Here is a 19,993-nt window from a genome sequence, read left to right on the forward strand (position 1 = left end):
CTACATGATCTAACATACTACGTGTGATCAAACATACTACGTGTGTTCTAACATACTACGTGTGATCTAACATACAACGTAATCTAACATACTACATGTGATCTGACATACTACGTGTGATCTAACACACTACGTGTGATCAAACACACACACTACGTGTGATCTAACACACTACGTGTGTTCTAACATACTACGTGTGATCTAACATACAATGTAATCTAACATACTACATGTGATCTGACATACTACGTGTGATCTAACACACTACGTGTGATCAAACACACACACTACGTGTGATCTAACACACTACGTGTGATCTAACAAACTACAAGTGATCTAACACGCTACATGCGATCTAACACGCTACATGCGATCAGATGAACAACATGTGATTCATAAACGTGAACCTTCCAGGGCCGGTCATGCCGTTACTACCACGGAGTCCATAAGATGCGGGACCAGAACGCGCTGCAGTACGTCCACGGGCAGCACGGCGCCTGGGACATCGAGGACCTGGTGGCGCTGGGCAAGCGGCTGCGCTCCTGCTCTTACTACGCTGCACGGGAACTCAAGCAGAGCGCCTCCATCATCTTCTGCCCGTACAACTACCTGCTGGACCCGATGATCAGAGAGAGTGTGAGTCCGGTTTGGAAGGAGATGTAGAACCGGAGGTTTAACAACGAGCCACATCGTACATGAAGTTTAATCATTTCGATCTTCATTCCCACCAGATGGAGATCAACCTGGAGGGCCAGATCCTGGTGCTGGACGAGGCCCACAACATCGAGGACTGCGCCAGGGAAAGCGCCAGTTGCACCTTCGACCTCAAAAGTCTGCTGATGTCCCGAGACGAGCTGGACAGCATGGTCAACAACAACATCCGGCGCTCCCAACACGAGCCACTCAGGGACTTCTGCTACAGTCTGATCAAGTCAGTGATGCAGTGACCTCTTTCTGTCCATCTCTACATCCCATAAGTCTTGCAGCTCTTTCTCAGCGTGTCTTTGTCCTCGGTGCAGCTGGATCCAGCAGAGCCAGAGTCTGCTGTCTGACCGCGGATATGAGAGCTCCTGTAAAGTCTGGAGTGGGACGCAGATCCTGAGCATCTTTCACAGTCTGGGCATCACCGCTGACTCCTTCAAAGTGCTGAAGGTACACCGAGTATCTGCTTTATTTATGTACCTTTATAGTTCAACAGGTTTTACGAACTGGAGCGGTTTCCAGTTGCTTGGCTCATTCGATGCCAGCGGATGTTTTAGGCTTGCTTCAGGATTGCGATTTATCAAGTGAAGAGCTGGTTTGAAGATTTCTTATTTTGATATTTGTTGTAAAAAAAGTACATTTATTCCATTCAAATGTTTGTGTGTATTAATAAACAGCCTTGTTTTATTGTCTGTGTTTCTGTGTGACAGCAAAACTTGGCTGCGGTGCTGGAGAAGGAGGAGCGTGTGGGCGTGGTTAACGGTAAAGAGGACATGGTGCAGATCCCGACCATCAGCACGCCCACCGCCATCGTCCTCAAGAACCTGTTCATGGTGCTGGACTTCCTCTACAGGGACAGCTGCAGGTCCGAGGGCCTCCGATGAACTGGGACTGTGTGTAGAACTGAACCGTGGCTCAGTTTTGTTTGTGTTTTGTAGGTTTGCTGATGACTACCGGGTGGCTTTGCAGAAGAGCTACGCCTGGACCAATCAGGTGCCTCCTGACGTCCCTGACGCCAACGGCTTCTTCGTTCGGCCACGCCAGCGCCAGCGCCAGAGCATCCGAGTCAAGACCGAAGTCCTGACACTGAGCTTCTGGTGCCTCAACCCGGCTGTGGTGAGAGGTTAGACGTGGCAGACGCTGCCATGTGGGCCGATCTGTTACACTAGACTGTGAACAGAAAGACTAGATCTCTGAACCATCTTATTATAGATTATTATTCTTATAGACATCTTATTAGTATGTCTGTGTCTCGCAGGCTTTCTCCGACCTGAGTGGGTCGGTGCGCAGCATTGTGCTGACGTCAGGAACCCTGTCACCCATGGGCTCCTTCTCCTCTGAACTGGGAGTGAAGTTCTCCATCCAGCTGGAGGCCAACCATGTGATCAACAAGTCCCAGGTGGGCCTCTGATCCTGTAGTGATAAAGTCTATTAATGTACAGAGGATTATTTAGTGAGTGACTCTTGCTTGACTTCAACTACGTCCCTATTTCTATGTTATGACTCTGATTCCTGACTAAGCAACTTCGAATGTGTTTGATCCACATATGCCGCAGTGGCACCTTTGTCCAGCAGGTGTCACAGTCGACCCATGTGACTGCAAAAAAAACTCATTTGAAGGGCTGAGTTATGGAGCGGCATCAGAGAACATTCATTTACCACATTTATTTATCTTGATATGAAAAGCTGACATTAAATATGCTGCAGATTAGATAAGAGGGGAGAAGCGGCGGGTTTTATGCAGACAAACATAACCTTGATAATGTGAACACAACTCATCAAGCAGTGGACATGAAAATCACTCGGTGTGATAATGTGTTTGTGTTTTTCTGGCTTCAGGTTTGGGTCGGGACGGTCGGCGCAGGACCCCGAGGCAGACAACTCTGTGCCACCTTCCAGCACGTAGAAACGTACGCTTTCCAGGACGAGGTGGGCGCGCTGCTGCTGCACGTCTGCCAGGTCATGGCCAAGGGTGTGCTCTGCTTTCTGCCCTCCTACAAGGTAAACACACTCCTGAAACACGCCGAGATAAAGGAGGAGACTTCTGTTGTAAATCACTAGTCTGAAGGAAGAAGAGATATTCATGTCATATACTATTTACACACTGTAGAACAAAATCGTTCAACAAACGGTTACTGAAGTTCTGCAAATCTGCAAACAAAAGAAAAAATGCAGACAATTAATATGCAAAAACACTTCAAACAATTTAAAAAGTTTTCAATTTTGATTCTGTTGGTTAAATTCAGTTTAGAGTTTGTTTAACTCTTGTTTGCTCCGTTTTTTTTTTTTTTTTTACTTCCTGAGTAAAGCACGTCACACTGCAGGTTAAAATGTGCTGTACAAACATTTATCAGGAAAGTTCATATTGATTAATGTGCTGCAAAAGTGTCCAATTTGGCCAAAAGGCAAGTCTGAGCAGAGCTGCAGAGGAAACGTGAGCAAAAGAAAAAGAAAAAGAAAAATCGTACGATGGAGCATAAATGAAATGAAGCCCAATAAAACAAACAATCAAATCTATGGATTTGATCACTCTGTCTTTATAAAACCAGATGATCAGGTGTTTCTAATATTTCAGATATGAAACATTGGGAGGATTGCTGTGCTGCATATAACTGCAGGAATGTTTTGGTAGTTGCATCATCAAGACAACATGTTTGGTGTCACATAAATCTTCAACATGATTCTACATTCCCGCTCAAAATGAATCATTACCTCGAGAGTGTGGGGGATCGTTTGCACCTGGAAACGGACACTTCTGTGTTTCACCACTGGGGGGAGTCAGAGACCACACGTTGTACCCGTGTTGTCTTTTGTTGTTTGGAGGTATTTCTGGTAACCTGTACCATTCAGAACCAGTAACTGTGTTTGCGTTCCTCGACTAAGAAGCAACGGTGTCGCATGTTACAACAGATCAGTCCTAATCAATAGAGGTGCTTGTCAGGTGCGTGTTAAATGGCGTCATCCTCACAGAAGTGGATCCTCTTCCAGTTAATGAGGGCGCTGTGAGAGCCCACTCATAGACACTTTGTCCCCCTTTGTTTGTTATGCGTTTTTGTCCCTGAATAATTGATGTCCCTGTGGCTCAGTTGTCACATTAGCTTACTGAGGGACAAGTGGATTTCAGACGTCATTGTGTGTGTTTGTCCACATTGCACATGTTACATGTGGTCAATTACCATACTGTAAGAAACATGGGGAATTTAAAGTCAACTCTCTTTATTGTAAATGCAGTGGGTCTCCGATGTCTAGACTTTAAATTGAAGCTGTGTCTGGAAGCGGTGTGAATGAATTGTGAGCAGTTCAGCCAACATGTCTCCTCAAAACATATTGCTTCTGTTGTATATGTTGTTTTTTCTGCATTTCATATATTGCAATAATCATCTGTCAACCATTCGGGTTCATTTCAGAGCGTGCACCTCTGAAACAAGACATGCTGAGAGCTGATCACATTTTCCATTAAAAGTCGTATTCTTTACAGGAAGTGATCACGACTTCTCTCAATTTCTACGCCTTTGAAACGAGTGATGAAACTTGTCAAACAGGTTTTGAGGTGACTGTAATTGATGTAAAGACAGATGCAGCAAAAATACTAAATCCATCCCCTTCATTTTCTTTTGACAGTCCCTTATCTTTCTCATCCAATTCTTCACTTTGACTTATTGATTCAGCGTGACAGCTGTGAAAAACATCTCTTCCATTCAACACTCACTTCCTGTTTTGTGTTGTGGATCCCAGCAGCTCTGCTGCATTGTGTTTAGCTGTGATGAGACAAACGGAGAACTTTTCACGACTGTGTTTTGCCCTTGGCCATTTTCTGTTTTTGCCTTTGGCGTGTTTGCGTGGTCCGTGTCGGACGTGTGTCCCATCCAGGGATCATCGGTTGGATTTCTCTGCACTCCGTGTTTGCTTGCTATCCAGTTGCGCTCTCAAACAGCCGATGACACGGCCGTGCAAACGGGGAGGGAAAACTAAGACTCTGGGCCTTGTTGGTTTCTCGTTTTACCTTCCTTTTTGTCCGCCTGTGATGCCAGCCGAGCAGCGACTATGAGCTGTGGGATGTTTTTTTTTATTATTGATAGCCATGTAGGAGTCTTCTATCTCTCTCTGTGCTGAGGCATAAATATTTAATCTGCAGTCAGCTCTTAAAGATGAGGAGATGAGGGGATATGAAGGGCTGGGGTATTAATTGGAGCCCATGGAGGCCTGCTTGGTGCCGCAGAGTCCCGTCTGCCCTGCGATGTGTGCGTTTGTGTGTATGTAGTCCACACAGAGGTCGTCTCCAGACATCCCTGTTCGGTGCGTCGAGGTGATGGCTATCGTGCACAGCTGCTTCTGGGATGGACAGAGGGAACAGTGGGATGTCGAAAAGGCCTTGTTGGGCCAAAGAGGAGTCCCTGAAGGCTTTGCCTTCACATTCACACACAGAAACTCACAAAGTCAACAGCACTTCTTTAAATTCAGAGTTAGTAAGAAAACATCAAACCTATCTGAATCTGACTTTTTGCTACTAGCGACGTGTCTTTTTAGAAAACTCAAAAGTGTGTTCAGTTGTTTCTTTAAGGATGCACATCCACACATGGTAATCATGGTCCCACGCAGTTTTCCAGAGAGGCGGCTGCACCGCTGTGGTTTTGTAGCACTTTAGCCTCAACAGTCCCCCAGTTAATGCCCATTAAAACCACAGCAGGTTGGCTGTCTGGGCTCCGTCGCCAAAGGAAAGGACCGATGCTCCACAGGAGAGGTGGATTGATGGTTTATTAAAAAAAAAAAAAAAAAAAAAGCACAGGGTTTTTCAGAGGTGAAAAGATGGCGGGGAATACAAGATGCTTTTAAAGGAGATTGAGATAAGGGCCATTAGGTGATGTCGCCTCGCTGTCTGTGTGAAGACGTACCCGGCGCTGGCGCCTGGGCTCGGCCCGCCTCGTGTCAAATCAAAGTCAAACCAGACTGCCCTCAGCAGCTCAGGGTGTCTGCAGCACTAATCACACGGTGCTGTTATCCTGAAGGAGCCTCTGTCTGTCTGTTTGGGAGCACTTTACATTCATGGCTCCGTCTAGTATATCGCTGCTGAATTTAGTTAGAGCCGAGCTGATGTTTTATTTGAGGTTTTACAGTGGAAACTTCAGGGTTACTGGAGCTTTTTTTTTTGGAAGGCTCACATTTTCAGACTTGAAAAGCACATGCTGGACGGTGCCTGACTCATCTGTTTGTTACCTCCTTCAACCACAGAAGCAATGATTTGTTCCTGTCAAACTTAAAGGGGAAACTACACAGATGATATAAGAAAGACTGGAGTTTCTGTCCGATGTTTCATGAACAAAAAGCTCACCGTGAGGATGTTCAACGGTGACATCTTTCAATTGGATTTGTCCAAAACACAAAATTGAAATCTTGCGCAGCTTGCTTGATAAATGACTTTAATAACTGCACTGACCTGATTGTTTAAGACCATTTTTAAGGTGTGTAGAGAACAGCAGTAGTGTAGCTGGCTGTTTGCACTAACTTATGCGTAGTTGTAGATTAAAGCTGGTGTTATTTATATTTCTTTGAGCGTCAACAAATCCCATGAAAAGACCAAAACCACCAGTGAAGCGGTTGTTGGTTGGTAACAGGCATCATGTGATATGTCTTTTTTCTTCTCCAAATGTTTTTATAATTAAAACATGAGTGAGAAAAGCTGTTGTACTGCACCTGTTCTTTCATTATATTTATTTTGACTCTTACAGTTGAACTATTTCCTCCTCTGTGAGTAACAATGGTTCAAAATGGTGTTCAGCTGTTTTATGACACCTTTAAAAAATAGAAAAAAAAATAAAAATCAAAGTCTGTATTTATATTCATTTTTAAAATTTTTCCTCATTATTGGACATACTAACGATGTCTGAGGGTACTCAGAGACTCACCCATTTTGGTCTTTTCATGGGATTTTTAACACTAAAAAAAGGTAGTATATTATTTATGTTTATTAGAAGGTCCTTACAAATGCTAAAAGATCTTCAACAACAGTTTCTCACAATATTTTAAATGCATTTGAGGGACATTTTGCCAATTTATCTAACAGTTCTTGTTTACTAAACGCCACTCAGTGTAGAACGTGATAGATTATCTGCATGATGTGATATCTGAGCTCTGCATGTTGGTCGGTGGACACATAAGGCCTCTCTGCATCTAATGAAATAGGCAGAAGAAATTTAAACTCTTTATATTTAACTGGGTTCAGCTGCATTTTGAAGAGGAGAAGCCGAAGTGTGTCGTCCTCTCTGGGCAGCCGGCAGCGTTTTTGCAGCGCTGCGCTGTCACCGGCGGCGTGGCCGGGATGTGTAGCGCACACGACCAGGGAAGAGCAGCAGGCCAGAGGTGGCTTCTTGCCACCAGTCTTGCCGTGATGGTTGCTGTGATATTTTGGGGCTGAATAATTTACACTGCAACAACACGTCTTCCCTCGCCACCGCGAAATGTGGCTCCTGGCTGCATGTTTCATTAATGCCGTCGCCTCCAAACCGCTTCTATAATTCAGCAGGCACTAGAGGAGCTGCGATGTGTCGCCACACAGCTCACTGACACCGGGGACACGGGGAAGGAGATAGAGTGAGGCCGGATGCAGGGGAGGTGAAAGATGGGGAGATAGTAGAGGGGGGGAAAGAGAGCAGAAGTGTAAAAGTGCGAGAAAGACTACAGTTCACTGCTTCTGTCTTGTTTCACCACCCCGTCCCAATTGGCAGAAAGATCTGGCCCACTTTACCGTGTCACCGGCAGAGGCTGAGCATTGTACCCACCGTGCCTAGAAAGGACCATGAATTATTCACACTTTGTTGTGCCCTCTTGTGTGCTAAATACTGCTCATTCCTATTCATGTTGAATAGGCATCATAACTGTGCTGCTGTGAGATCTCCTCAAGTTTAAAAGTGCCGGGCAACAAATTAATTCTCTTTAAAATACTGAAACTAACTGTGAAGCTCCTGTAACTGCAGTGGGATGTGATTTATAGTGCTGATAGTTGTTATTATGGTGGATCCCACACCATTGTGTTGGCAGGCCTAAACCACTGCTGGCTGTTTTCATTATTCTTTAGCATTTTGTCTGCTGATTATAAAACGATGTTGTCTGTAGATTGGCGTGTTGGAGCCCGTCTGCCAGCTAAACAGCAGGTCTCTGTCAGATGTTACCCTGAATTATTCATGAAGCTGCTCATGTCTGTAATTTTTGTGTCTGTAATTTCTCTGTTGAGTGTCTAACACTCTCATGGTTGAAAGCCTTTGCTGAAGGTGCTGAAGATCCGTTTGACTGCACAGTAAAATGCTCAGTTTCACACCTCCAGCCATGCAGTCGGATTCCTGCGACGGGTGTGCATCAATGCAAACTGGGATGATAAAAGAAACACCAGTAATATAACTCAAATGGCTTACCTTGCAGAAATTTGTATTAATAATACCCATTTATGAATCGGTCCCTCTCAGATTTCGAGGAGTTTTTTTGCGATTGTTACGATTAAAATGTTTTAATTTTGCAGCTGATTTTCTCAAAAATGTTGATGTAATTTGTGGAGTTTTAAGGGAGTTTTTTGGATAAACTTTCAGGAATTACAAAAAATTCCATAAATCTATAATCACTTCCTGTGATAATAATCATGCTGCACATCACATAAATATTTTAGTTCTAATATAAACAAGGACTACATCAGCTGTCAAAATAAGAGCTTTAGATGCTGTTTAATTTATGTTCATTCAACACACACAGTGGTGTGAAAAAGTGTTTGCCTCCTTCCTGATTTCTTATTTTTTTGCATGTTTGTCACTTAAATGTTTCAGATCATCAAACAAATTTAAATATTAGTCAAAGATAACACAAGTAAACACAAAATGCAGTTTTTAAATGAAGGTTTTAATTATTAAGGGAGAAAAACAATCCAAACCCACATGGCCCTGTGTGAAAAAGTGTTTCCCCCTAAACCTAATAACTGGTTGGACCACCCTCACCAGCAACAACTGCAATCAAGCATTTGTGATAACTTGCGATGAGTCTTTTCCAGCTGTGGAGGAATGTTGGCCGACTCATCTTTACAGAGTTGTTGGAATTCAGCCACATTGGAGGGTTTTCCAGCACCAACCTCCTTTTTAAGGTCATGCCACAGCATCTCAATAGATTCAGGTCAGGACTTTGACGAGGCCACTCCAAAGTCTTCATTTTGTTTTCCTTCATCCATTCAGAGGTGGACTTGCTGGTGTGTTTTGGATCATTGTCCTGCTGCAGAACCCAAGTTGGCTTCAGCTTGAGGTCACGAACAGACGGCCGGACGTTCTCCTTCAGGATGTTTTGGTAGACGGTAGAATTCATGGTTCCATTTATCACAGCAAGTCTTCCAGGTCCTGAAGCAGTAAAACAGCCCCAGACCATCACACTACCACCACCATGTTTTACTGTTGGTATGAGGTTCTTCTTCTGAAATGTGGTGTTACTTTTACGCCAGATGTAACGGGACACACACCTTCCAAAAAGTTCTACTTTTGTCTCGTCAGTCCACAGAGTATTTCCCCAAAAGTCTCGGGGATCATCAAGATGTTTTCTGGCAAAAATGAGACGAGCCTTAATGTTGTTTTTGCTCAGCGGTGGTTTTGGTCTTGGAACTCTGCCATGCAGCCATTTCTGCCGAGTCTCTTTCTTCTGGTGGAGTCATGAACACTGACCTGAACTGAGGCAAGTGAGGCCTGCAGTTCTTTGGATGTTGTCGTGGGTCTTTTGTGACCTCGGATGAGTCGTCTCTGCTCTCTTGGGGTAATTTTGGTCGGCCGGCCGCTCCTGGGAAGGTTCACCACTGTTCCATGTTTTCTCCATTTGTGGATAATGGTTCTCACTGTGGTTCACTGGAGTCCCAAAGCTTTAGAAATGGCTTTAGAACCTTTTCCAGACTGATAGATCTCAATTACTTTCTTTCTCATTTGTTCCTGAATGTCTTTGGATCTCAGCATGATGTCTATCTTCTGAGGATCTTCTGGTCTACTTCACTTTGTCAGGCAGGTCCTATTGAAGTGATTTCTTGATTGAGAACAGGTGTGGCAGTAATCAGGCCTGGGTGTGGCTCGAGAAATTGAACTCAGGTGTGATGAACCACAGTTAAGTTATGTTTTAACAGGAGGGGGAAACACTTTTCCACACAGGGCCATGTGGGTTTGGATTGTTTTTCTCCCTTAATAATAAAAACTTTCATTTAAAAACTGCATTTTGTGTTTACTTGTGTTATCTTTGACTAATAGTTAAATTTGTTTGATGATCTGAAACATTTAAGTGTGACAGACATGCAAAAAAATAAGAAATCAGGAAGGAGGCAAACACTTTTTCACACCACTGTAGACCTGCTGGATGAAACAAACAAAGAGACGTCTCTGACAACTGGACGTGTGGAGAAAACTCATTTAACATCCAGTAATATGGAATCACTTCCTTTGATCACAAACATTTAATCACATCATTTTAATGTGAAGAACACATTTCCCACAAACCCCGTCACTTCCTGGTTCTCCTCTTGTTCATGTTCCTCCGGTGAACAGAGTTTTATTTGGAGATGAAAACAGGAGCAGAGACTTTCTGGTTGAAATGAGGAGTTATTGTTGCTAATGAAGAGAGTTTTGTTTAAAAGATTTACTTTGTTTTAATATTTTCAGCACAGATTATGATGACGACAGTTTTTTGCGGAAAAATTGCGGGAATAAAAAAAAAACCCTAAAATATTGACGAGTCTGCTTGAATTTGTTAATTATTGCGATCTCCTGATAAATACTTAACATGTTTGTTTAGTGCAGGGGTGGGCAAACTTTTTGGCTCAGGGGCCACATTGACTTTTAAAATTTGACAGACGGGCCGGGCCATCACCAGATGCATACATATCAAACATAAACATAAAAAGGCATCACAGTGTTAATACATACATTCACTTTAACTGGGAACAGTGTTGTTGATCACCTTCTTTGTCAGAGCATCGAAGTCTGCTGTTAGTTTTGTTGTGTGTTCTCAGAACAGATCTGAGGTGTTCATCACTCAACTGGGATCTGTGAGGTGCTTTGTTGGTGTTCATCACACTAAAAGTCTGTTCACACACGTACGTAGCATCACCAGCATCTTCTGGGACATCTTCTGGATGTTTGGAAATTTGGCTGCTTTAATGAAGCAGAAAACTCATCCAGTTTAAGAGAGTTGAACTTCTCCTTGAAGACGGTGTCACATTGGAGATCAATCAGTTCACACTGAAACTCCTGTGGCGCCGTTTCAGGGTCTTGTGTGAAGGGACACCACACCAGCTGAAGGGACATGACACCAGCTGAAGGGACACCACACCAGCTGAAGGGACATGACACCAGCTGAAGGGACACCACACCAGCTGAAGGGACACCACACCAGCTGAAGAGACACCACACCAGCTGAAGGGACATGACACCAGCTGAAGGGACACCACACCAGCTGAAGGGACATGACACCAGCTGAAGGGACACCACACCAGCTGAAGGGACACCACACCAGCTGAAGGGACATGACACCAGCTGAAGGGACATGACACCAGCTGAAGGGACATGACACCAGCTGAAGGGACACCACACCAGCTGAAGGGACACCACACCAGCTGAAGGGACACGACACCAGCTGAAGGGACAAGACACCAGCTGAAGGGACACGACACCAGCTGAAGGGACTTGTCAATTTTTCCAAAATCAGAGAACCGATGGCAGAATCCTCCGTGCAGGTTGTCCAGTGATTTCCTGTATGTCTTCATGTCGAGGACGTCTTTCAGCGTAGCCAGTGTGGGGAAATGAGCAAATGACTTGTTTGACATTTGCTTTGAGAATAAAGCTAGCTTGGTTTTGAAGGCTCTGACGTTTGTGTACATTTCATGCACAAACTGGTCTTTCCCTTGTAGCTTCACGTTCAGCTCATTCATGTGTATCAGTACGTCCTCAACAAAAGACAAATCACAAAGACAATCTGTCACTCAGCTCATGAAAACCGTCAGCTTTCTCAAGTAGCTCCAAAAATGAGATCATCTCCTGTTTGAGCTCCCCCACTCGTTGACATACTTTCCCCAAACTTAACCAGCGGACGTTGGAGTGGTGAAGCAAGTCCTGGTGATCAGCGTCAGTTTCTTCAAGAAACTTGATAACCTGACGATGGTGAAGTCTCCTCGCTCCAATAAAGTTCACCACTTCTACAACCGGCTTCACCACGTGGTCGAGCTGCAGGACGGATTTACACAGTGTAAGAAAATGTCCTCCTGCTCAGGGTTGTCCTCTTTCACCCCCTCCTGGATTCTTTTGAGCAATCCGACGTTTTTTCCAGTCAGATTTGGCGATCCGTCTGTGGTAACGTTGGCGAGCTACTCCGAGGTAGCTGGAGCCTCTCGATGACCCCGACACGCCGTCATACGAGTCCTCTCCCCGCGTTTTCCCCTTCAGGGATTCCACGGCCAAAAACTCCTCTGTTATCTCAAACTTGTCATTAATCCCTCTGATAAACATTAAAAGCTGAGCAGTGTCCTTTATGTCGTTACGTTCGTCCAGTGCCAAGAAATATCATGTGAATGACTCCGCTTTTTTGTTTAGCTTGCTAGCCAAGTCTTCGTCAATCATCTCAACACGGCGAGTCACTGTCCTGCGTGATGAGCTCATGTTTTCTAATTTGTTCTTCTCTCAGGACACCAGATACCTGCTGTCTCTACCAGCACTCTTTGAGAAACTCCCCTTCGGAGAAAGGCTTGCTGGTCTTTGCTAATTTGAATGCCAGCAAGTAGCTTGCCTTCGTGCTTGATTCTTGGATGGCAGTTTGTCAGATGAAGGTGTTTTGCTGAGCCTGCAAACTACCTGCCGACCTCCGAGCGGTCGCCGTCCGTTCCCGCGTTGACTGGTTGTTAGCGCAATTAGCATGCTTGGTGGAAAAGTGACGGCTGATGTTGTATTCCTTTAAAACCGTAACGGTTTCTTGGTAAATCAGACACACGGCCTTCGACCGGACTTCAGTGAAAAAGTATTCAGTCGTCCGTTCCTTATGAAACACTCGGCACTCGCTGTCGACTTTTCTTTTCTTTGGCCCGTTCATTGTTGCAGATGTGTTCAGAGCAGCAGCAGAGTAACAGCAGAGAGCAGCCCGGCCTCCGCAAAATCAAGTCAATGTATCACTGCGCCTAGTGCGCCACCTGGTGGACCGCCAGGTATTACAGGACAAGGTCAAATGAATGCAGCCATAATTATGATATGATTTGATTTGGGCAATTCTGTACCAATCTTCGGCGGGCCGGATTAAAAAGACCAACGGGCCGGATGTGGCCCGCGGGCCGTAGTTTGCCCACCCCTGGTTTAGTGGATGTTATCCGTGTTCCTGTAGTGAATTCAACTGTGTTGTTAGAACATCGCTACCAAAGTGGTATTTTTTGCAGATCTGTTGTTTCACATTGTGAAATATTTTGCCCCTTTATTACACATATCCTTTTTCAAAAGGTTTCACACTGTTGTCCTTCTGTTTGATAAACCCAGTACATCATGTTTTTAGAGTCAGTTATGCTCCTCCCTCACAGAGTCTGCAGCCGTCCTCCCAGCTGTAGTTCAACATGGTCTAACATGGACCGAGCGCTGCTTGAACCACGTATGAACTGAATATATTTAGTAAATACATACCTGGAGTAGATGAGGGTGCGTTTCAACAGCTGCCATGTTGGGCTGCTGAAAGGAAGGGTGACTCCTGGTCCTGTGTACAAAAACAACAGACAAGTCACCGAATGAACACATCTGAATTCATCATCGGAGAAGCTTTCATCTCAAACGCACCGCTTCGCTCGACCTCTGTTTGTAGAGGAGAGAAAGATTCTCCTGGTTGGATGAACAGCGAGTCCTCGTTTCTCTTTGGGAACTTCTGGTGGAAGAGTTTGATTCTTCCACCGCTTGTTGGAGAAAGCAGCTCTGGTCACCGCCTCAGGAGAACTGCTGAGCTCTCAGATGTCCTCTGAGTCTACGACACAGCAGCCTCCAGTGGATTATGGAGCTGGAGGTCCTCCTGCAGCACAGAAAGAGTGAATCCTGCTCCCAGTAGTTCTGGTGGTTGATGGTTCCAGAGTATTGACAGTGTGGATGTGGATGTGTGAAAGAGCACCTCGGAGGACTTTTATTAGTTTATGACATGGAAACCTGACCAGGTGACAGGAAGCGCTTTGCTAGCTGATGATCTGGCCACCTGGTTGTGAATGTCACTGATCGGAGGTTTGGTGTTTGTGGTCGGTGTGAGCGCCACACGGTGGACGGTTGGTTGACCAGCTTAACACAGTCGGGCTGCGTCTCACATACTTGACACTTAATTTTGCTATTTTGAGTGTGTAAGTGTTTTCACAGCACAGGAAGATGCAGTAAACTATAAGTACCAGGATGGTGCACCAATTCAGTCTGAAACACTTTTCATACAAAGTAGAATCGGAGCGTCCACCAACCTGTTGTCTAAAGCTGCAGGACCATATTCATGCGAGTTGTACGCAGCCAAACAAAAGTTCATATTTAGGTAAAATAACCAGACAAAGCCAGCAGATATGTTGCCAGGCGATGCATTCAAATGTTACGGTTATTTCCAATGAGTGCAGGACAGCAGTGTGCGATTTGAGACATCACTACCCTGTTGAAACTCGTGTAGTACAGAAGGAGGTGAACTGAGATGTGTTCACACCGCCAGCACAGATCACATTTCTGTCGTATCTAGATGGATTTCAGAAAATCTGAACAACAAAAAAAAACCTTATGGAGGTTTGAAATGCAACTCCAGTCAGATTTCTACGAATGCGTCTCACTTTAGACGCGCTCTGCTGGCTCAGATCGGACTTCTTGCGTCACACGGTGACAACGTCCTTTTCAGCGTGAGCAGAATGAATGCTACCGCTAGCAGAGCTATCAGAAAGTGTAGATTTAGGTGCTGTGGTGGACAACGACAACAAAACCCTACGGATAGAAGCCACTTCAGCGCCGGCAGCTTCAGAGTTGGAAAAAAATGCGTACGTCGTTACCATAGCAACCCATGCAGATGGGTTGGTGACGTCAGGATCAGTCTGGACGCACCAAATCCAAACTGTTCACGAGCAAATAACAGAGCGGACAGTCTGTCCTCAAGATGGGATTTGAGGAAAAAAAAATCCGGTTTGCCTGCAGTTTGAACACGAAGTACGTGATTGGAGACACCACCACTGATTCAGGTCAAACAAAAATTTAAACTTAATCAGTCCCTCCGATTGCAATAATTAAAGCATCTTCAAGCAAACTCTGCAATATCACAAAAAACGTCATCATCAGAATCTGTGCTGAAAGTATTAAAACATAAAGTAAATCTTTTAAACAAAACTCTCTTTATTAACAACAATAACTCCTCATTTCCAACCAGAAAGTCTCTGTTCCTGTTTTAATCTCCAAATAAAACTCTGTTCACCGGAGGAACAGGAACAAGAGGAGAAACAGGAAGTGACAGGGTTTGTGGGAAATGTGTTCTTCACATTAAAATGATGTGATTAAATGTTTGTGATCAAAGGAAGTGATTCCATATTACTGGATGTTAAATGAGTTTTCTCCACACGTCCAGTTGTCAGAGACGTCTCTTTGTTTGTTTCATCCAGCAGGTCTATGTGTTGAATAAACATGAATTAAACAGCATCTAAAGCTCTTATTTTGAAAGGCTGATGTAGTCCTTGTTTCTATATTCCAGTCACAGACGCTCTGTTCTGGAAACATACGCAGCTTTTAGGACCTTTCAGGACCTTTCAGGAGCTTTTAGGAGCTTTTAGGAACTTTTAGGAACTTTTATCTCCACGGTTCTCCAAGTTCAATAAATACATGAAAAAAGATTAGAACTAAAATATTTCTGATGTGACGCATGACAGGAAGTGATTATATATTTATTTATTTATCAGGTACTGCTTAAAATAAAAATCTTATTTTTCTTTTTGAACTTGTAACTTTTTCGAATTCCCGCAATTTTTTGAAAAGAATCTCACTTAAAACTCCACAAATTACATTGACAAGATCCACCGCAAAATCAAACATTTCTGATCTCAACAATCACAAATAATACATACATACATACATGTTTGATAAAAGTGGCTGTCAGAGTTGAACCTGGCAGCAGGTAACTGACTGAATTGAATTGAAACTAGCGCAGTGCTAAAATGTTCCTGGGTTTGCTCTGGTAGCACCGATGAACAGAGATCGACTACCAGAATGGATTTCAGGTTTACTTTGTACATTGTTCTTTGGCTGTTTATTTAAAAAAAAACACTTAAATCCAGTTTTTGCAGCACCGGTCACATCAGCCTCATCAGTGAGACCCGTTTGTTCTCATCTCCTGGTGGAATCGGCTCCTTTCCAAGTGCAGCCTGGCAGATAATGGCTGTTTTGTCTAGAGGTAGATCTGCCTAAAGTACATAACATTAATTATTCATCTCCAGCTCAGGATTGCGCTGCAAAGCAAAACAGTTTGCAGAGTGGAAGATGCACGTAAGGGGGTTCCTCGTCGATGTAACACTGCATATTTAGCAAATGTGTCATGTTTTATTAATGCCAGTGTCCTGACTGCTCCTGTTTTAGGAGGCTCCAACCTGATGAAATGTTTCCCACGCTTCATTTCACCACTCACACTGGCATGAGAACAACCAGCCTCACTGCTGCTGTCGCATTCTGCTGTCTTCTGAACACACTCGATTTCTGCTGCTATTCAGGGGAGCACTGGTGGGCTGTGTGTGTGTGTGTGTGTGTGTGTGTGTGTGTGTGTGTGTGTGTGTGTGTGTGTGTGTGTGTGTGTGTGTGTGTGTGTGTGTGTGTGTGTGTGTGTGTGTGTGTGTGTGAAGCTGCATCTGGCTGCAGCTTCACACTTTCAGCCTGTTGAGAAGTTTTCTGCTGACTGAGAGGAACTTTTATTTGACCCTTCTAACACATTTCCGAGCCAGTGAAGCTTCTTTTTGATTGTGAAGCCATGCTTATTCAAGGATGTAATCTGCACAGCACAGACATGAGTGGGGCCATGCGAGGATGAGGGCTTTTAGATCAATGTGCCTCCCCTGAGAGCTGCTGACTTTTTGCACTAACAATAGTACAGCAACAGTGATTTTTATTGCAGAGGAGGTTTAAACACATCAGCTCTCTGCCAAGTGAAAGACAGAAAATCCAAGCTGTTTGAGGACACAGGAGCAAACATGGAGAGCTAAATGCTTTTCCTGTGGCAGGCTTGTTTCAGACGTGAAGTGTCATAATGCGTTACAGTACCGAGCCCTGTGCAGCATTCATATTTCTCCTTGACATGCAGCTACATTCGGCCTTCAGTATCCCTCTGGAAATCATCTCCTTTTTTATATGCCTTGTTTTCAGGTTGTATTTGCGCCAGTTTAAACTGTTGAATCCAAGTTGCTTCTCAAACCCCTTTTTTCATAATGTCTTAGTCTTTTGTAGTCTGTATCAGTAAACACTGAATATATATATTATATTATATATATTTATATACTGAATGATCAGAACTAGTGTCAGTTACGAGCTACAAGTTGAATTATTTTAGATTTTCTAAACAGTGAGCACATCTTTGGCAAAACTTCTCATTTTCACATTTACAACATTTAGAAGATCCTTGTTAGTCACAGATTAACTTTATTAACAAGCAACATCCATCAGTGAGCTCATCATCCATCAGTGAGGTCATCAACCATCAGTGATGTCATCATCCATCAGTGATGTCATCGTTGGTTTGTGAACGTTATGAATCCTCCAGTTCAGATTCTGTCCGTCACCATCTTTACTAGTTCGGAGCGGTTTGGAGCAGGAAGTGACCATATTTGGACGAGCTGGGGGAGGAGCCAGAGGTGGATCTGACCGATCTGATCGGAAACCTAACGATACTACGTCCCGCCCACCGATAGCTGTAACCTGACTGTACCACAGGCCTGTCAATCAAACAGACACGCCCCCAAAAACAGGTCTTCTTGAATCTTCTTTTCTAATGAATGAGGGATTATTTTCAGATGGACCTCCAGAAAACTAATAAGAAGGAGTGACTTTAGCTAACAACACCGAGATAACTGATGGACACATTTGATTCACTTTGGATTTGATGAGAGAAGGTGAATGGGAGTCTATGGAGCCGGAGGCTTTTTGGAGCCGACCTCTAGTGGAACTCGCTGGTATTGCAGCTGAAGACACTTCTGGATCAGAACCATTTTACAGACCTGAAGCTACAAACTCTTTTATATCCAGTCTTTCATTTTCCAGTTCAGTCTCAGTTCAGGGAACTGTAACTGTAACTTGCATATGAGGCATTTAGGGAACATTCGTTAATGGCAGCATCAAACAATAACTTGCATGAGGTGTTTAGGGAACATCGGTTAATTGAAGCATCAAACAATAACGTGCATATGAGGCGTTTAGGGAACATCGGTTATTGTAGCATCTAACAATATCTTGCTTATGAGGCGTTTAGGGAAGATCGGTTAATTGCAGCATCTAACAGTAACTTGCATATGAGGCGTTTAGGGAACATTGGTTAATTTACTTTTTGCTTTTGAAGGGTGAGTGTGTTCACTCTAAACGATGTGCCAGCTCCTTCACTATAATATGTTCTGTTATACAGAACAATCCGATTCTGAGTTGATTGTTCTTGAGTTCTGGTTCTGAGAGATCCTGTTGCTTTCTTTCAAGAGCGAGGCAGTGTTCATGTTTACAGCCGCTGTGCTTCCTGTGGATGTGATCAGATGCTGGACAAGCTGAGAGAGCGGTGGACCAACACGGGTCTCTGGGAGAAGCTGGAGCAGAAGAAGACGGTGATCACGGAGCCCCGCGGTGGCGCCAAGGGGGATTTTGACGAGCTGCTTCAGATGTATTACGATGCCATCAAATACTGTGAGGAAAGAGGTGAGACGGGTCGTCATCAAACTGACTCTGGACCAGCTGTTAGTTAAAGCAATGCTGCAGTGGGCGACTTGATGTGTGTAGTATCTGATGAACTGTGTGATTTCCTGTGTTGTAGATGGCGCCCTGCTGATGGCTGTGTGTCGGGGGAAAGTGAGCGAAGGGCTGGACTTTACAGATGACAATGCCAGGGCGGTGCTCACCATCGGGATTCCCTTCCCCAACATCAAAGACCTGCAGGTAAGTAGAGTTACAGCGATCTGCAGACACCTGACGGAGACTCGTTCTGCTGTGTAGGCAAGGAAATCTCTGCAAAGTCTAAGCTAAAAGAGTGTAAACTTCCTGGTGAAAAGAGACGAGACCAACGCTGAGATCCAGATGTTGTACTTGTGTTCCAGATGACATCCTTCGCTCAGTATGCTGTCAGGACTCTTACTGTGTAGTACAGGAAGTAGTGTTGTTTCACATCACACACTGAAGGGAAGGGACCTCATCATGTGAACACATCACCCTCCAAAATATCTGCATCTTTAATTATTTTACCCAGAATTCAGTGTGTTTTTGTGTCCTCTGTTTAACACTCAATAAACACACTGATTCTTCTGTCCAGCAGCAGCAGTGGAAAAGAAACATGTTGCGTTCAGAAACAGCTGCAGCTTCATCACACGCTTTTAATCTGAAAATCCTTTAAATCGGTGGCCCCGCCCCTTCCTCTACGGAGCCAAGATGGTGACCGTTTAGGGTGGAAAGTGTCCAGAGTTTCACACATCTGTTTTGGAGTGTTCTGAGTGATTCATTCTGGAAAACTAGTACAACATCTGGAACACTAGTACAACATCTGGAACACTAGTACAACATCTGGAACACAAGTACAACATCTGGAACACGAGTAGAACGCCTGGAACACGAGTAGAACACTGTCTGGAACACGAGTAGAATGCCTGGAACACGAGTAGAACGCCTGTAACATGAGTAGATCACTCTCTGGAACACGAGTAGAACACCATCTGGAACACAAGTAGATCACCCTCTGGAACACGAGTAGAACACCGTCTGGAACACAAGTAGAATAGCATCTGGAACACGAGTAGAATAACGTCTGGAACACGAGTAGAACACCGTCTGGAACACAAGTAGAATAGCATCTGGAACACGAGTAGAATAACGTCTGGAACACGAGTAGAACACCGTCTGGAACACGAGTAGAACACCGTCTGGAACACGAGTAGAACACCGTCTGGAACACGAGTAGAATAACATCTGGAACACGAGTAGAATAACGTCTGGAACACGAGTAGAATAACGTCTGGAACACGAGTAGAACACCGTCTGGAACACGAGTAGAACGCCATCTGGAACACGAGTAGAACACCGTCTGGAACACGAGTAGAACACCGTCT

The 19,993-nt window shown here is 44.3% G+C and overlaps 1 protein-coding gene across 2 annotated transcripts in view; it reads left to right on the forward strand.

The window, feature by feature from the left end:
* brip1 (BRCA1 interacting helicase 1) overlaps nt 1–19,993 on the forward strand; it is a 90,358-nt gene that overhangs the window by 15,266 nt on the left and 55,099 nt on the right. For both annotated transcript variants that reach the window (XM_069722745.1, XM_069722746.1), the window contains exons 8-16: nt 415–636; nt 732–931; nt 1,020–1,152; nt 1,413–1,567; nt 1,641–1,818; nt 1,961–2,101; nt 2,542–2,703; nt 18,437–18,596; nt 18,712–18,833. In XM_069722745.1, coding sequence (XP_069578846.1) covers nt 415–636; nt 732–931; nt 1,020–1,152; nt 1,413–1,567; nt 1,641–1,818; nt 1,961–2,101; nt 2,542–2,703; nt 18,437–18,596; nt 18,712–18,833 — 1,473 coding nt within the window. The remainder of the gene's footprint in view (nt 1–414; nt 637–731; nt 932–1,019; nt 1,153–1,412; nt 1,568–1,640; nt 1,819–1,960; nt 2,102–2,541; nt 2,704–18,436; nt 18,597–18,711; nt 18,834–19,993) is intronic.

The sequence above is a fragment of the Brachyistius frenatus genome, unplaced genomic scaffold, assembly GCF_029030835.1.
Source record: "Brachyistius frenatus isolate BFR_SWC_R1_liver_20210118 unplaced genomic scaffold, ASM2903083v1 Contig_303, whole genome shotgun sequence".
Classification (NCBI taxonomy): domain Eukaryota; kingdom Metazoa; phylum Chordata; class Actinopteri; family Embiotocidae; genus Brachyistius; species Brachyistius frenatus.